General features: G+C 51.4%; 3 protein-coding genes across 3 annotated transcripts; 1 reads left to right on the forward strand and 2 right to left on the reverse strand.

Moving 5' to 3' along the window:
• Positions 1-5926: 5926 nt before the first annotated feature.
• Positions 5927-8035, reverse strand: VTN49DRAFT_5662 (uncharacterized protein; the record flags this gene model as incomplete). The annotated part of the gene is made up of 3 exons (XM_069413744.1): positions 5927-6086; positions 6144-7351; positions 7415-8035. The coding sequence occupies 3 exons, from the start codon at positions 8033-8035 to the stop codon at positions 5927-5929; spliced, it is 1989 nt and encodes a 662-aa protein (XP_069266385.1).
• Positions 8036-9080: 1045 nt separating this feature from the next.
• Positions 9081-10583, reverse strand: VTN49DRAFT_5663 (uncharacterized protein; the record flags this gene model as incomplete). Its single annotated transcript, XM_069413745.1, has 1 exon — positions 9081-10583. The coding sequence occupies one exon, from the start codon at positions 10581-10583 to the stop codon at positions 9081-9083; it is 1503 nt and encodes a 500-aa protein (XP_069266386.1).
• Positions 10584-11187: 604 nt separating this feature from the next.
• Positions 11188-11940, forward strand: VTN49DRAFT_5664 (uncharacterized protein; the record flags this gene model as incomplete). Its single annotated transcript, XM_069413746.1, has 4 exons — positions 11188-11251; positions 11319-11404; positions 11457-11547; positions 11615-11940. The coding sequence occupies 4 exons, from the start codon at positions 11188-11190 to the stop codon at positions 11938-11940; spliced, it is 567 nt and encodes a 188-aa protein (XP_069266387.1).
• Positions 11941-12176: the final 236 nt, after the last annotated feature.

The raw sequence follows: 12176 nt of genomic DNA on the forward strand, positions 1-12176 counted from the left end.
AGAACTGGATTCTTCAAGTGGGTGATCATGGTCATTGCGACATGGAGCTAATCTAGAGGTACCTTAGGGCATATCAGTGATGCTGTGGCTTCTATTGCAGATTGCTAAGTTATTGGGCTTCGCAGACTCCCAAGCACTCGGTCCCCTGATGCTATCTTGAGCACTCTGGGTCTGACTTTAGCGAATTGCAAGAAGTTATTTGCATATCCGGAAAAGGATACATTTTGTGCCCTAATAACCTCCTTCAAAGAGACGCTCTTGACCCTACGACAATGTGTTAGACTAGAGAGATGTTTACCCTCTCTACCACACCGCTTTCTTTGCGCTGGTTCCACCCGAGACCATTTATGAACACAAGTCGCGACCGTTGAGCTGGCATGCTTATGAGCGGACACGTCACTGACGAGATCACTGAGCTCCTGCCTTTCGGCAAGAATGGCTGACAACACTGGGGAAAGAACTATATGGCCAGGTCACTCATCACACAACAGCTGCAATTAGTGAATTGATTGATCTCGCTGCATACAAAATGAACTCTCAGGGGCGAGGACAGAGCAGCCTAGACTCGGTTGCTGAAAAGTGCAGGAGCTCAGATGCGGCAGTTCCTTTCCGTGATTGCCTGTTTCTAGCACTCCCTCCGTATGGTCAGGTATTTGTCATTCTTTAAAGGTACTTATGTCGATATCAAACTCGCTGTTGAAGCAACTAAGCTACTTTTCTCAAAATATACTGCCAGACATCACTTAAAAAAAAAAAATACTGCTCCGTGATCGTTGACGATTTTTGCGCATCTAGTCACGGTATTGTCCCTCTCAGATTCAGCCTCGGTTCGTACTCTCTGCGACAAAGCGTTTCTGACAGCCAGATAAAAGGATGCCATTTGCACCTACCTCCTATGATGAGATCATGCCTTCGCGCAAAGCATAAACCATACTCAGAGCTAAACGCACGTTCGACGATACTTTACGATGTTCATGCTATAGGGCTCTGAGTATTTTTGGCATGGCTCGTATGTGATGGCCCGCACATGCTTTGTTCTTTTTACCAGAAGACGCCATGTCTGGAGAATACCTGACATGAACGCGACGGGCCTGAGCCTCTGCGTTGATGGAGGGTGAGAAACCATCTTGGACTTTACCTCGACCGTCTTGCGATCATCAAGGCTGCGCGCATGATGGTGGCACACGGGCGTGAGAGGAGACACATGAAGCCAACTATAATGATATCCTCCATTTCTCAACGAAACCGGCCTCATGGAGCTAAACAGACACCCTAAGACACTGCCGTGAGAAAGATGGGAGCAGATGAGTCTCGCGATTCATTACTTCAGCAAGAACAATTGAGAAGGCACTCGAGAGTCGAAATGCCCTGTCTGCTCCAGTTATTATTGTCTGAAACGGAGGAAATGATTTGCGCTGTGATTGATCAGACAGGTTTGAACTCGTGTGCTTGTAGACACTTAAACTGCGAAGACACTACGCTTGTACTGTCAACGAATGCAAAAATATATTCCAAATTCGCCGAACGGGACAACATCAAGAATTGGTTGTGTGACCATCTGGTCTGGGCCCATTGTTAACATGATAACTGCATCCATGATTTTCCGATAAACGTGATAATGTACGACGATGGGAGAATTGAGTGGTCCAGATGAGAGAACTGTGTTTCTGCTTTAGGTGGATTACACTTGTTCAGTCGTATACGATGATGTCCGCACTACTAGTTACAGTCATTTTCGAAAAATCAGTTTCGTTTTTATTTGATGTCTGAAGCCAATGATGCGGCCATTGAGAAGTAAGTTTTGTAGAGAAAAATACTGTACTCAACAGTAAGTAGTGGCGCGCATATTGAGGAAGATGCGAAACCCTAAGTTGATATGTACGGATCAATATTCCGAATTCGGAAACCCATCGGAGGATTCTTTCAGCAACCCACGCTGTTCGCCTCGACAGAAAATTTATCTCTAGATGCAAATTATATGTGCTTATAAACTTACAAAAAAAAAAAAAAAAAAAAAAAAAAAAAAAAAATAAACAGAAGCCGTCCATTGTTGCAAACACTAACAGCAGAATCCAAGAATAAAAGCCCTAACAGCCAGGTCCGACCGACGAGCTCTCTTGCTAGAAAATGCCCAATGTTTTTGCGCTGTCTGGCCACATGATTGCCCATGATGAAGTCAAATAAAGAAACAGAACAGTTGTTGTGAAGTATTCCCAGAGTAAAATCTGACTCGAAATTGGCGGCGAGCTCTCAGAGTAGCTTAGCCACGACACCCTGCCAAACAATCACTGATACATTCTCGCCGTGAATTTATGATATTGTGCCCATTGGGAACCGAAAGAAAGGTAAACGTTTATTTCGCGTCTTCAATCGTGTCTTTCAAAGCTCATACCTCCGAGAGTTCAATAGAATCGTTTTTTTGGCGGAGAAAAGTGCGAGCGGAAGCACACAAACTGCTCGATGAACTGGTGCTATTCAGCACTGTCTGCGGGATAGATTTGTGAGAATTAGATCCAGAACACTTTGACGACCTACTGGAATATCAAAATCTCAACCATTCCAAATGACCCTGTTGACACAGCTGATCGTAGGTCTCCTGAATCTCGTTCAAGCAGACCATGTACTTACAAAAACGGGCTCAATATTGCGCACCTCAATCACCCGGACCATATCATTCTACTCCCTGGAAACGGCGGAGATGTCGTAGACGCACACAGGCATCAAATCCCGCAGAGCCGGCAGACCTTGATGACTCTTGAATCCAGCGTTCATTTCCGCGAGCTCGATAGCCCTGGTGACCCTCCCGCACTCGATAGCTTTGAAACTACATTTCAGCGGTCAGAGATCGCCAATGTCCAGAACACGGCCGACATTTTGGCAGTTCAGCGTCAAAGTTTTCAGACTGCCTCTTCTAGTTCGGAACTTGCCCGAAGTCGATGCCGCGTTTGGCGACAAGCTTTTTTTTTTTTTTTTTTTTCTTTTTCTGAAGATCTTCGCTTCGGAGTCAGGATGTGACTGCAATTACCTCTGCGCCGGCATCTTTGGCAAACAGTTTGTTTCATCAACCCTAACGAGCACTATTTTCTGGTGCTAGCGTTTGAGCCGAAAACAGAAGAGGGGGTTGCACCTTCACCTCGAATATACTAACACCCCCTGGCGTCATGCATTTCCACCGTTAGGCCCGGGCCGGAGTAGCTTCATCTCGCAGCATACATCCAAACTTGTCAATCCGCGGAGATGGGCGTTGTTGTCCAGGAAAAGTAGTCCAGGTTTTGCTCGGTGAACGTCCGAGCCCCCCTGTTTATTAAATGCGGTGTATAGAGATTCTTACTGTTTCAGAGCGCAGCCCTGGGCGCAACCGAGGCTCATCCTGAAGGCTGCGGAGTAACCGGCATCGCTGGTGCTGGGGAACGACAGGGTGCTTAAGTTGATGGGCAAGGTGAACTGGCACCAAGTTAATATCCCGACTTCGGTCTCTCGGTAAAATTCATGGGTTAGCCGGGGGGTTGAACCCCCATGTCGGGATGGTTAAGCCCGATAGCCCTAGTTCAACGATGCACCATGCAGATGCAGCAGGACGGCATTCCCACCGATAGGAAGGGGGATCCTGCCCTCGGTATCGGCCGAGATCGTCATAACCGCTAGTTCATTGCTCTGTTGATGAGGCAGCCATGATTGTACGAGTACCCTGCTCAGCTGACCAGTCGGTAAGGTTTGGAGCACAGGACGAACTGTCTCCAATGCGGCCTCTGGGGCATCAAAAATGTTGAACCTACACTTGGAAGTGCTGCCGGTCCTTGACTCGAAAGCTTCCGACTGAATTACTGCAGCGTCAATCTGTGGTCTTCAATTCTCTTTCCAACTCACTACGGCGGCCGTCACTGAATGGATACTAGGGCCAAACACGTAATTAGCGGGTTGTATATTCCTCACCGGGAGCGTCTATTATCAGCATTTACACATCCCAGCCCCCTAAAGCAGCAAGTCATCGAATCAGATATTGATCCCCTGTCTATCAAGCAATTAGATCCTCAAGATGTTCAAGTGCTTCACCTGTTGACCGAGAACCGGACCGGGAAACCGGCAACGGGGAAGCAAACAGGCTGGCTGATCGCTGGCCTAATAGCCAACATCTTCTCTTCGCATGAAGCAGAATCTTGATGAACCGGCCGAGAGACTCTATTCAAAACACTCAGAACATCATGATGATACTACGTTCACGTACGACGTAGTTGAATACAATTCCGACTCTTTCCAGCTTTGATGCGGCTGCGGCCTGTGTTCCGCACAACGTCGTATGCCTTTCTGTATGCCCGTTCTGCTTGCTGTCGATCGGGGCAAAAAACGTGCCTATCAAGATCTATCTTGATATTGATATTCCCCGCTTGAAACCATCCGTCCGGGTGCTCATAGGTACATCCCTCACTATCTCCTTGTTCGTGCGTTGAGACGTAGGATAATGACCCTGCCCCTAGAAGGTGCAAGCATCCTTCTCGAACTACACTAGAAGGCTTCGGAGTTTGAGAGCTTCGAGACGACGAACCCTGATACGGCAATTCTTGCTGATCATTCAGTCCTTGATCATCATCCTTTTCCCGGACGAACGGACTCACTTTTGAGACCTTTGTTTTAAGCTCCGGCCTTCCCGGCACACCAATGACCGGTATCCTTGAACGACATGGTTCAACCTCTTAACCCCTTGATGGTTTAGCGCCACAAATTATGCACACGCTGGCAAGCCATCAAATCCCCCAGTCAGCCCGCTAATACAGAGAGCAGTTCGGTAATTTTTTTTTTTTTTTTTTTTCCCTTGTTAAGTTGCCATGCAGAGTTCCAGCTAATGCGACGTAGCCGGCAGTTCGGCACCAACCGACAGCCAGACCGGGGCCAAACGTTTTTCTGACGATCAATCTTAGCTCGAGCTGCGGTTGGGGGGCTGGAGGAAGGCTTGATGGATGGATTCTGTTGTCGCGATTGACTTAACTTGGCGCCAGTGGCTTTTTGGAAAAACCCAACCAATCATCGATTCTAACGTACGTCAGCCCTACAAGATCCTAGCTTCAGCCTTAAAACTGTTAGTCGCCTTTCTCTTTTGGGTAGCCTAAATCAGGAATCTGTCATTACGAAGAACAAGACGTCAGATAAGCGTCGATTTGATTTGAAGACGGGAAATCGCGTGTTCAATTTATTTAAGTTTTTCTGTTGTCTCACACCTTTCGAGATGTCCAAACAAGGTATGTTCAGATATCAGGCATGAGATAGGGATGTGATGGGACAAAATGGCGGTAAACTGGCTCTCAATTCTTCAAATGCGAAGAGGATGCATATCAATTTACCTGAGTTTTCTTGCCGCGCTTATTCAAAAAAATTCTACGTCCGAATAAGGTAAATGGTACGCTTTGCATGGAGATGAACGAGGGGAAGATGCAATGGACAATCGATTTCAAGCGTTTAGCCGAGAAGAGAACGAGGTGTCGCTTCGCCTTGCCCAACCAGCCGAGGTTAGATTTCCACGAAGATGCAGGTGAGAAATTGAGGAATGGATCATTGCGAGAGGCCAGACCTCTAGTGGTGTAGGTGTTGGGATTCTGGTTTGCATATGGATGAATTACACATACTGGTACACGTAGCATAGCACGGCTTTTCCAGGAAGAAAACAGGATCATAGCCGATCGACAAACACAAGGAAAACTCCGTACAAACACCCTTTCCCCCCCTTGGGATAGATAACACCACGTCCTCAAGGTAAAGGCTAAGAGCGAAGGTTTCCAAAGAAAATCGTTTCGCCGTAAAACATCAATCCACCCAAACGACAATATGCGTGGTATGAAAATAGACAAAAGAGATGAGACTCTCAACGAAGGCACATTAGAACGCCTAACAGCTTTTCCAACCCCGCCCAATGATTGCATGTAACGGTCGGGAACTATCGGGTAATACCGGCCCAGCCCATGACCTCTTCCACGTCCTTCTCCTTGATGACAACGCCCTCCTCGGAGCAGCGTGCCTTGGTGCGCAGTTCTGAACAGAGCGAGTCCACGTCGATTTCGCCGTTGCGGAACTTTTCATTGCTCTGGAGTCGATCCCTGTGTGGAATGTCAGTAACTGGTGTAATTGTAGAGTAAAAGTACAAAACTACATACCAGATCTTGGTACATGTGAGCATCTCTGATGCATCTTCTCCAGGCACCACCTCCTCATCCTCGTCCAGCTTCTTGTCAATTTCCGCGACAAGGTCCTTCTTGTGTGCTTGACCTTGTCCTTGCGTTTGTGTCTGTGCGGAATAGTCGACGTTGCTGTTGCTAAATGGACTGCCAGTCAAATCGGGGAAGGGAAATACATCGTCGAAAAAATTGCCAAAGTCCTGCGACAGCACCGCGTCCTGCGGCTCGCGGTAGTCGTTGAACAAGACCGGATCAAAGTTGCCACCATTTTGCTGCGTCAGCCAGTCGAGGGAAAACGTGGGGTCGACTAATGACTGCGTCTGGCCGGGTGTGCTGGTAGACGTCTGCGCCTGGCTGGTCGCCGGACTTGTCGGACTCGTCGGCAACTGACTTTGACTTCGTTGATGACCTTCCGATACCGACGGACGCGCGGAGTGGGATTTCTTTAGGATCGCCGGCACGGGATCTCGAACGTTCCCGCATGCCATGTTTAGCTTTTCGCAGAACGACTTGCCATCGATCTTACCACAATAATCGCTCCGCTGCTCATTCTCCGTCCCATTTGTCTTCGGCGGACTGTAGGCCGGCTCCGGCGACGTGCCCTGCGAGGAAATGTGCGCATTCTGCGATTCCGAGGACGTACTGGGCGAGCCAGTGTTGGAAGCACTGTAACTGCTCGTCCCGGTCTGATGATGGTATCCACCAACAAACGATGAATCGACGCTGTTTTGATGATGGCCATTGGCCAATGTGTTGTTGTGGTCGCGACTTGACGGGCTTGCTGATGCTCGAACGGATGATGAGCTGTCGTTGGATATGCTCTGAGCCCGGGCAGTGGGTTTTATCCCAGTGCCGTTGCTGGAAATCTGATTGGTGGACAGCTCGCCGAACCGAGGAAAGTCAAAGACAAAGTCGTTGTTCAGGCCGGACAGGTTACGGGTGTTTACGCTCTGGAGGGCGCTCAGCGCCGAGAAGCTGCTCTCGCGGCTGATCCACGACAGGCGCTTACGGTACTCCCGCACTTCGGCCTGCAGGCGTTCGACCTGGGCACGCAGCATGGTGTTCTCCTGGTTCGCGGATCGCGACACCTTTTCGAGTTCCTCCACCTTGGCTTCCAGATCCCGGAGATGCTTTTCCTTACGCTCCCGGAAGGCGCGCTGCGCGGCACGGTTCTGCGCCTTGCGCTTCTATTTGGAATGGTAAGCTTCTATTCAGGCACTGGGTAAGAGTTGGACGGTCGCGCCACTTACTGAGGTCGGTTCGTTGGTCAGGGGCTTCCGGCCAGGCTTCTTGGGGACCTTCTCTTGACCCTCGCCCTGCCGTTGCTTCTTCCCCGAGTCGGGCTGCTGCTCCCCTTCCCGACCATCCATACTCTTCCGCTTATCACCGGGCTCATGTTCATTGCCATTTGCGGTCTCCGTCTTGGGCTGTGGCTCGAAATTGGATTGTTGCTCGAACTCCGGGAGGTCGCCAATCATCGACGCGACATTGCTGTTAAAGTCGAAGTCGGCTTCCGGGTCAAAGTCCAGGAAGGGACTCTCATCGGACGCGAAGCCCAGGTGTCCCGAGCCCGGGGCGTCGGGAACCGGGGACTCGAAATAACCACCACCACCACCACCACCACTGGCGCCGGCACCGATGCCATTTGAGGAACCACTTCGACTATGGGAGACAGGAACCGACGTGGGCGGCGCTTGCGCGCTGGTACTGGAACTCCCCTGGGTTTGCTGTTGCTGGTGCTGTTGATGTTGCTGCTGTTGTTTGTGGGGCGGATTGTTCGACAGCCAGGCATTCATCAACAGATTCCTCTGCTCTGCAGACAGCGGGCCCATAAGGAGATTCTGCTGATAGAGATTACTGAGATCTGCCATGGTTCCAGATCTCGATGATCACCAAATCGATCGATTCAGACAGACGATTCGAGACGAAGCGGGGCTCGTAATCACGGTCTGACACCAGACTCCGGGGCTTCCCGCCCGGGCTCGTCGTAGGGCGTGGCAACGATTACACGCGGCGAGCGCCCTATATTGAGGGGGGGCGGAACAGGGAAGAGAGAAGGAGATGGAAAAGGCGCTCGAGCCCCTTTCTTTCAGATATTAAGATGTCGCTTTTCCAGCAGGCTGAAACTCAGGGACCGAAAGGTGGGAGAGGCGCGGGAAGAAAAAGCGCCCGCAGCGACGGGAGGCTGCTCTTTTTCTTTTGTCTCTTTTTCTCGGGGGCGCCCTCGGGGGGGCTTATTTTTGACTCTTCCCCTTAGCCTCTTTAGTCTCGTTTTGGCCGCGAAAAGGACTCAGACCCAATGGGCAAAATGGCAAAATGCAGGTGAACCTTGGGACTGCGAAATCCGTGGAATCTCATGGCGGCTTACGCCAATCGGCTGAGAAGGCTGCTGTTGCTTATAAATCACATTTCTGGGGAAAGGATTTTACGTGTATTTTTCCTCTTCTGGCAACTCCTCGTTGCCAGATCGGCAGGCCCCCGTTATCAGGTCTCATCACGCCTATCGCGCTCCGCCGACTCCGGCGGGTAAGTCCGGCTCAGGGCTGAGTCAGAGGGGTTAGTCATCAGGCCCCCGTAGCGCGGGGGGCCAGACCAAATGAGGTCGCATAAAGGTGACATCATACCGCGCTCGGCTGCGGCTGCCTGGTTGGTGGTTTTTTCCCGCTAGCCCCGAAGTGGCTAGCGTCGCCCGCGTCGGATTGCCGACTGACTTTCAGCCTCTAAATTAATTTACACTTATTGACGACTAAGTCCGAGTTGCACCCGAGTCCTAGACTCAAGTGGGAAAGTCAATTGTCTTAAGGCGTGCCCATTACGGCAGTTGAACCAGTTGACCTGCTGCAAACGCGCTGCATTTGACAAGTGACGGACAGCGGGTCGAAACTCTACAAAGTAAAGTGCATATACAGGACTAGCCTAGGATTCGATCCACGGGACACTGCAGGAATCTGCACCGTGATGGCTGGGGGGGGGCCGCCCACTGATAACCTCAAACTCCCGGTCCAACTTGGCCAGTTCCTTCTGCACCCACGTGTCGATGTGCAAGACCGCCTGGTGCGGGCTGTCCAGGTGAAGCTGAAAGAACCCTTGCAACAGGGACGGAGTGAAGGTGTCGGGTGGGATCCGCCGGGCAAACTCGGCCGCCAATTGCTGGAGCTCGGCGGATGCCGTGCAGCCAGGGTCGGGAGCATACATGCGCAGAAACATCTCCCGGGCCGACTCTTGGCTGATGTTGCCGAGAAAGACCTTCATGTCAACCCGGCCAGGACGAATCAGCGCACTGTCGAGTTCGTCCGGGCGGTTCGTCGTCATGATCACGATCCGCCCCTCTTGAGACCCGACGCCGTCGAGGACATTCAAGAGTCCGGACAAGGTGCAGTTGGGCACCGGGTTTCCGTCCCGCCCGTTGGGGCTGGCAGAACTACGGGAGCGCTCGACCCACACCGCGTCAATGTCCTCCAGCAGGACAACACAGCGGGGAGGGATTTCCTGGAACATCTGCTCTAAATCTGCGTCCGTTGCGACGCTGGGTATTTTCACCTCGTACAGGTCCAGCCCGAACTCGCCCGCAATCGCGATGGAGAGTGAGGTCTTGCCCGTTCCCGGCGGGCCGTAGAAGAGGTATCCGCGGCGGTACGGCATGCTCCGCCGGTGGTAGCGCATTTGGGTCTGCGGGTCGAGGTAGTTCCGAATGTCAGCCAAGAGCTCTTGCTTGACTTTGTTGTCAAAGTGCACAGTGTCCAGCAGCCGGATGGGCTTGCGAGTCTTGGGTTTCCATCCAAGCCCGTACCGGTCCCGTGCGTAAATGATGACAAAGTACTGCGTTTGTTGGTCGGCGTATTCCCGGCAGTGTTCGATCAATCGCTTGACTGGCTCCGCAGACCAACCGAAGCAGCTGATGGTCAGCTCCTCGCCTCCAAGGCCATCGTAGTTCGGATCGGAAAACCGTGCGCTGTAATTATCCACGTTCCGGCTCGCGAGGAACAAATGGCCATTATACCAGAACCATTGCGATTCCCAATGCGGGCAGTATTGCACCGGGTGCTGCGACTTTTTCAATCGGGCCGCGCCATCGGCCGCGGCATGCCGAAACTCGGTGCGTCCAGTAAAAAATCGATTATGCCGCGGTCGGTTGGCCAGGATCCACTGCACGACGCTCCGGTTGAGTGGATCTCCGCCGGGAATGGTCACCGAAGCCAGGAAGCACCGCTTGATCCAAACGAGGACTTCTCGACGCGCGCGCTGGAAGAATTGCCAGACCGAAGGCATCATACCGGCAACGGCCACTAGCGATCCAATTTGCGTGAGGTCCAGAGTCGACAGACTGGCCCAGAGCTCGCGCATCACGGCGAATCCATGGGACCAGGGGTCCAGAAGCGGTCGGCTTGCCGCGCCGCCCGCATGGAAATGGTGCACCATATTTCCAAACCAACCACGAAGACCATATATACCGGGAAATCTGTGGTTATCATGACCGCAATGGCAGCAAAGGAGCGATGTGTCGGAGCTCGAGAGAGAAGAAATTGTCCACAACAAGGAGCACGAAAACGAGGGAATTTCCAAACAAGGAGCGAAATCTATCTATTAACACAAGTAAAAGAAGGACAAGACAAGAAAAACATTGGAATTGTACAATTCATTGTGATGTCGAGAGTGGGAAAAAAAAACAACGCTCCCATGGAATTTTTTCTATAGAGCTGCGCCACAGACAAGCCACATCTGACGGAATTAGGGTTAGAAATGCCGGTCAAGCCGCGAATGATCGGCCGTAAATTACAAGTATCAGACGGATTTTGATACGTCCATGATCTGTGCTTTTGAAGTCTCTGGGGTTAACAACACCACTTGAGACGCGGTTGTTCTGAATGGAAACATGAGTGTTGTTGTTGTATGTCGAACAAGATAAACGCCACGACCTGCGATAACCAACGCCTGCCCACTCCTCCGCCGTAAAAATCCGCCCGACACGCCCCATTGATATCTGAACACCACCGCGTCTCTCCGCGTCGCGCCGCTGAACACAATGTCGCCTGGTCACCCCGCGCCTGAGGTTGAGGAAGAAGGGACAGGACAAACAGTGGTTCCAAGTATGCAAGTTGTTCTCGTATTTATCGCTTACTACGACTCGATGTCGTTAACCCATTTGGCGGACAGTCTCGCGTATCAAAAGAATCATCCAGCAAGATGAAGACATTGTGCAATGTTCAAACAAGGCGACATTCTTGATTGCAATGGCTACGGTATGTTGCGCGCTTTGACTCTACGTTGCCCTTTCTGACGACACGACGGTAGGAGCTATTCATTCAATATCTCGCCGAACAGGGCTACAACGTCGTCAAGTCCGAAAGAAAACCCCGCAAGACTCTTCAATACAAAGACTTGGGTATGCAATTGGTTGCTTCTCGCCCAAGCCTTTTTCAAAGCGCTCTAACGTTTCCCCTTTTGCATAGCAACGGCCGTCTCGCGCATCGATAACCTCGAATTCCTCGCCGACGTCATTCCCAAGACCACTACTTACCGTCAATTCAAAGAAAAGCGGGCCAGGGAAGGCGCGCAGGAGGCTGGGCTAGAAAAGGGACAAACAACGCTGAACGGCACTACGACTCGTGCCGAGAATGGCAGTGCCCGTGCAAGCTCGGCAGGCGGCCGCCGTGCCTCATTGTCTGTGCAATTGAACGACGGGGAGGTCCCGCCTGCGACACGGTCTCCGACGGTGTCGATGATGGTCGACCAATCTGATGAACACGCGAATGGAGACGTCGAAATGTCTGGGTGATCTGATGTACATACCTAACAACTATGGGCTGGGTTTGGGCTGGAGTTTGGGTGGATGGGTGCTGTGTTTACGGCGGTTTCGAATGGCATCAAGATTCTAGTAAGTCAGAAGCTGGTTTGTTCGTGTTTCCTGTTTCCTCTAACTTGTTGCGTAGATGCATCATTGTTGACGTACTCCGTAATCTCGCTCTTGCCGCCCATCAATCCTCCAGTGTCCTGTAACAGCGTTTGCCCTCT

Source organism: Thermomyces lanuginosus (genome assembly GCF_041956635.1).
Source record: "Thermomyces lanuginosus strain ATCC 200065 unplaced genomic scaffold VTN49scaffold_35, whole genome shotgun sequence".
NCBI lineage: Eukaryota > Fungi > Ascomycota > Eurotiomycetes > Eurotiales > Trichocomaceae > Thermomyces > Thermomyces lanuginosus.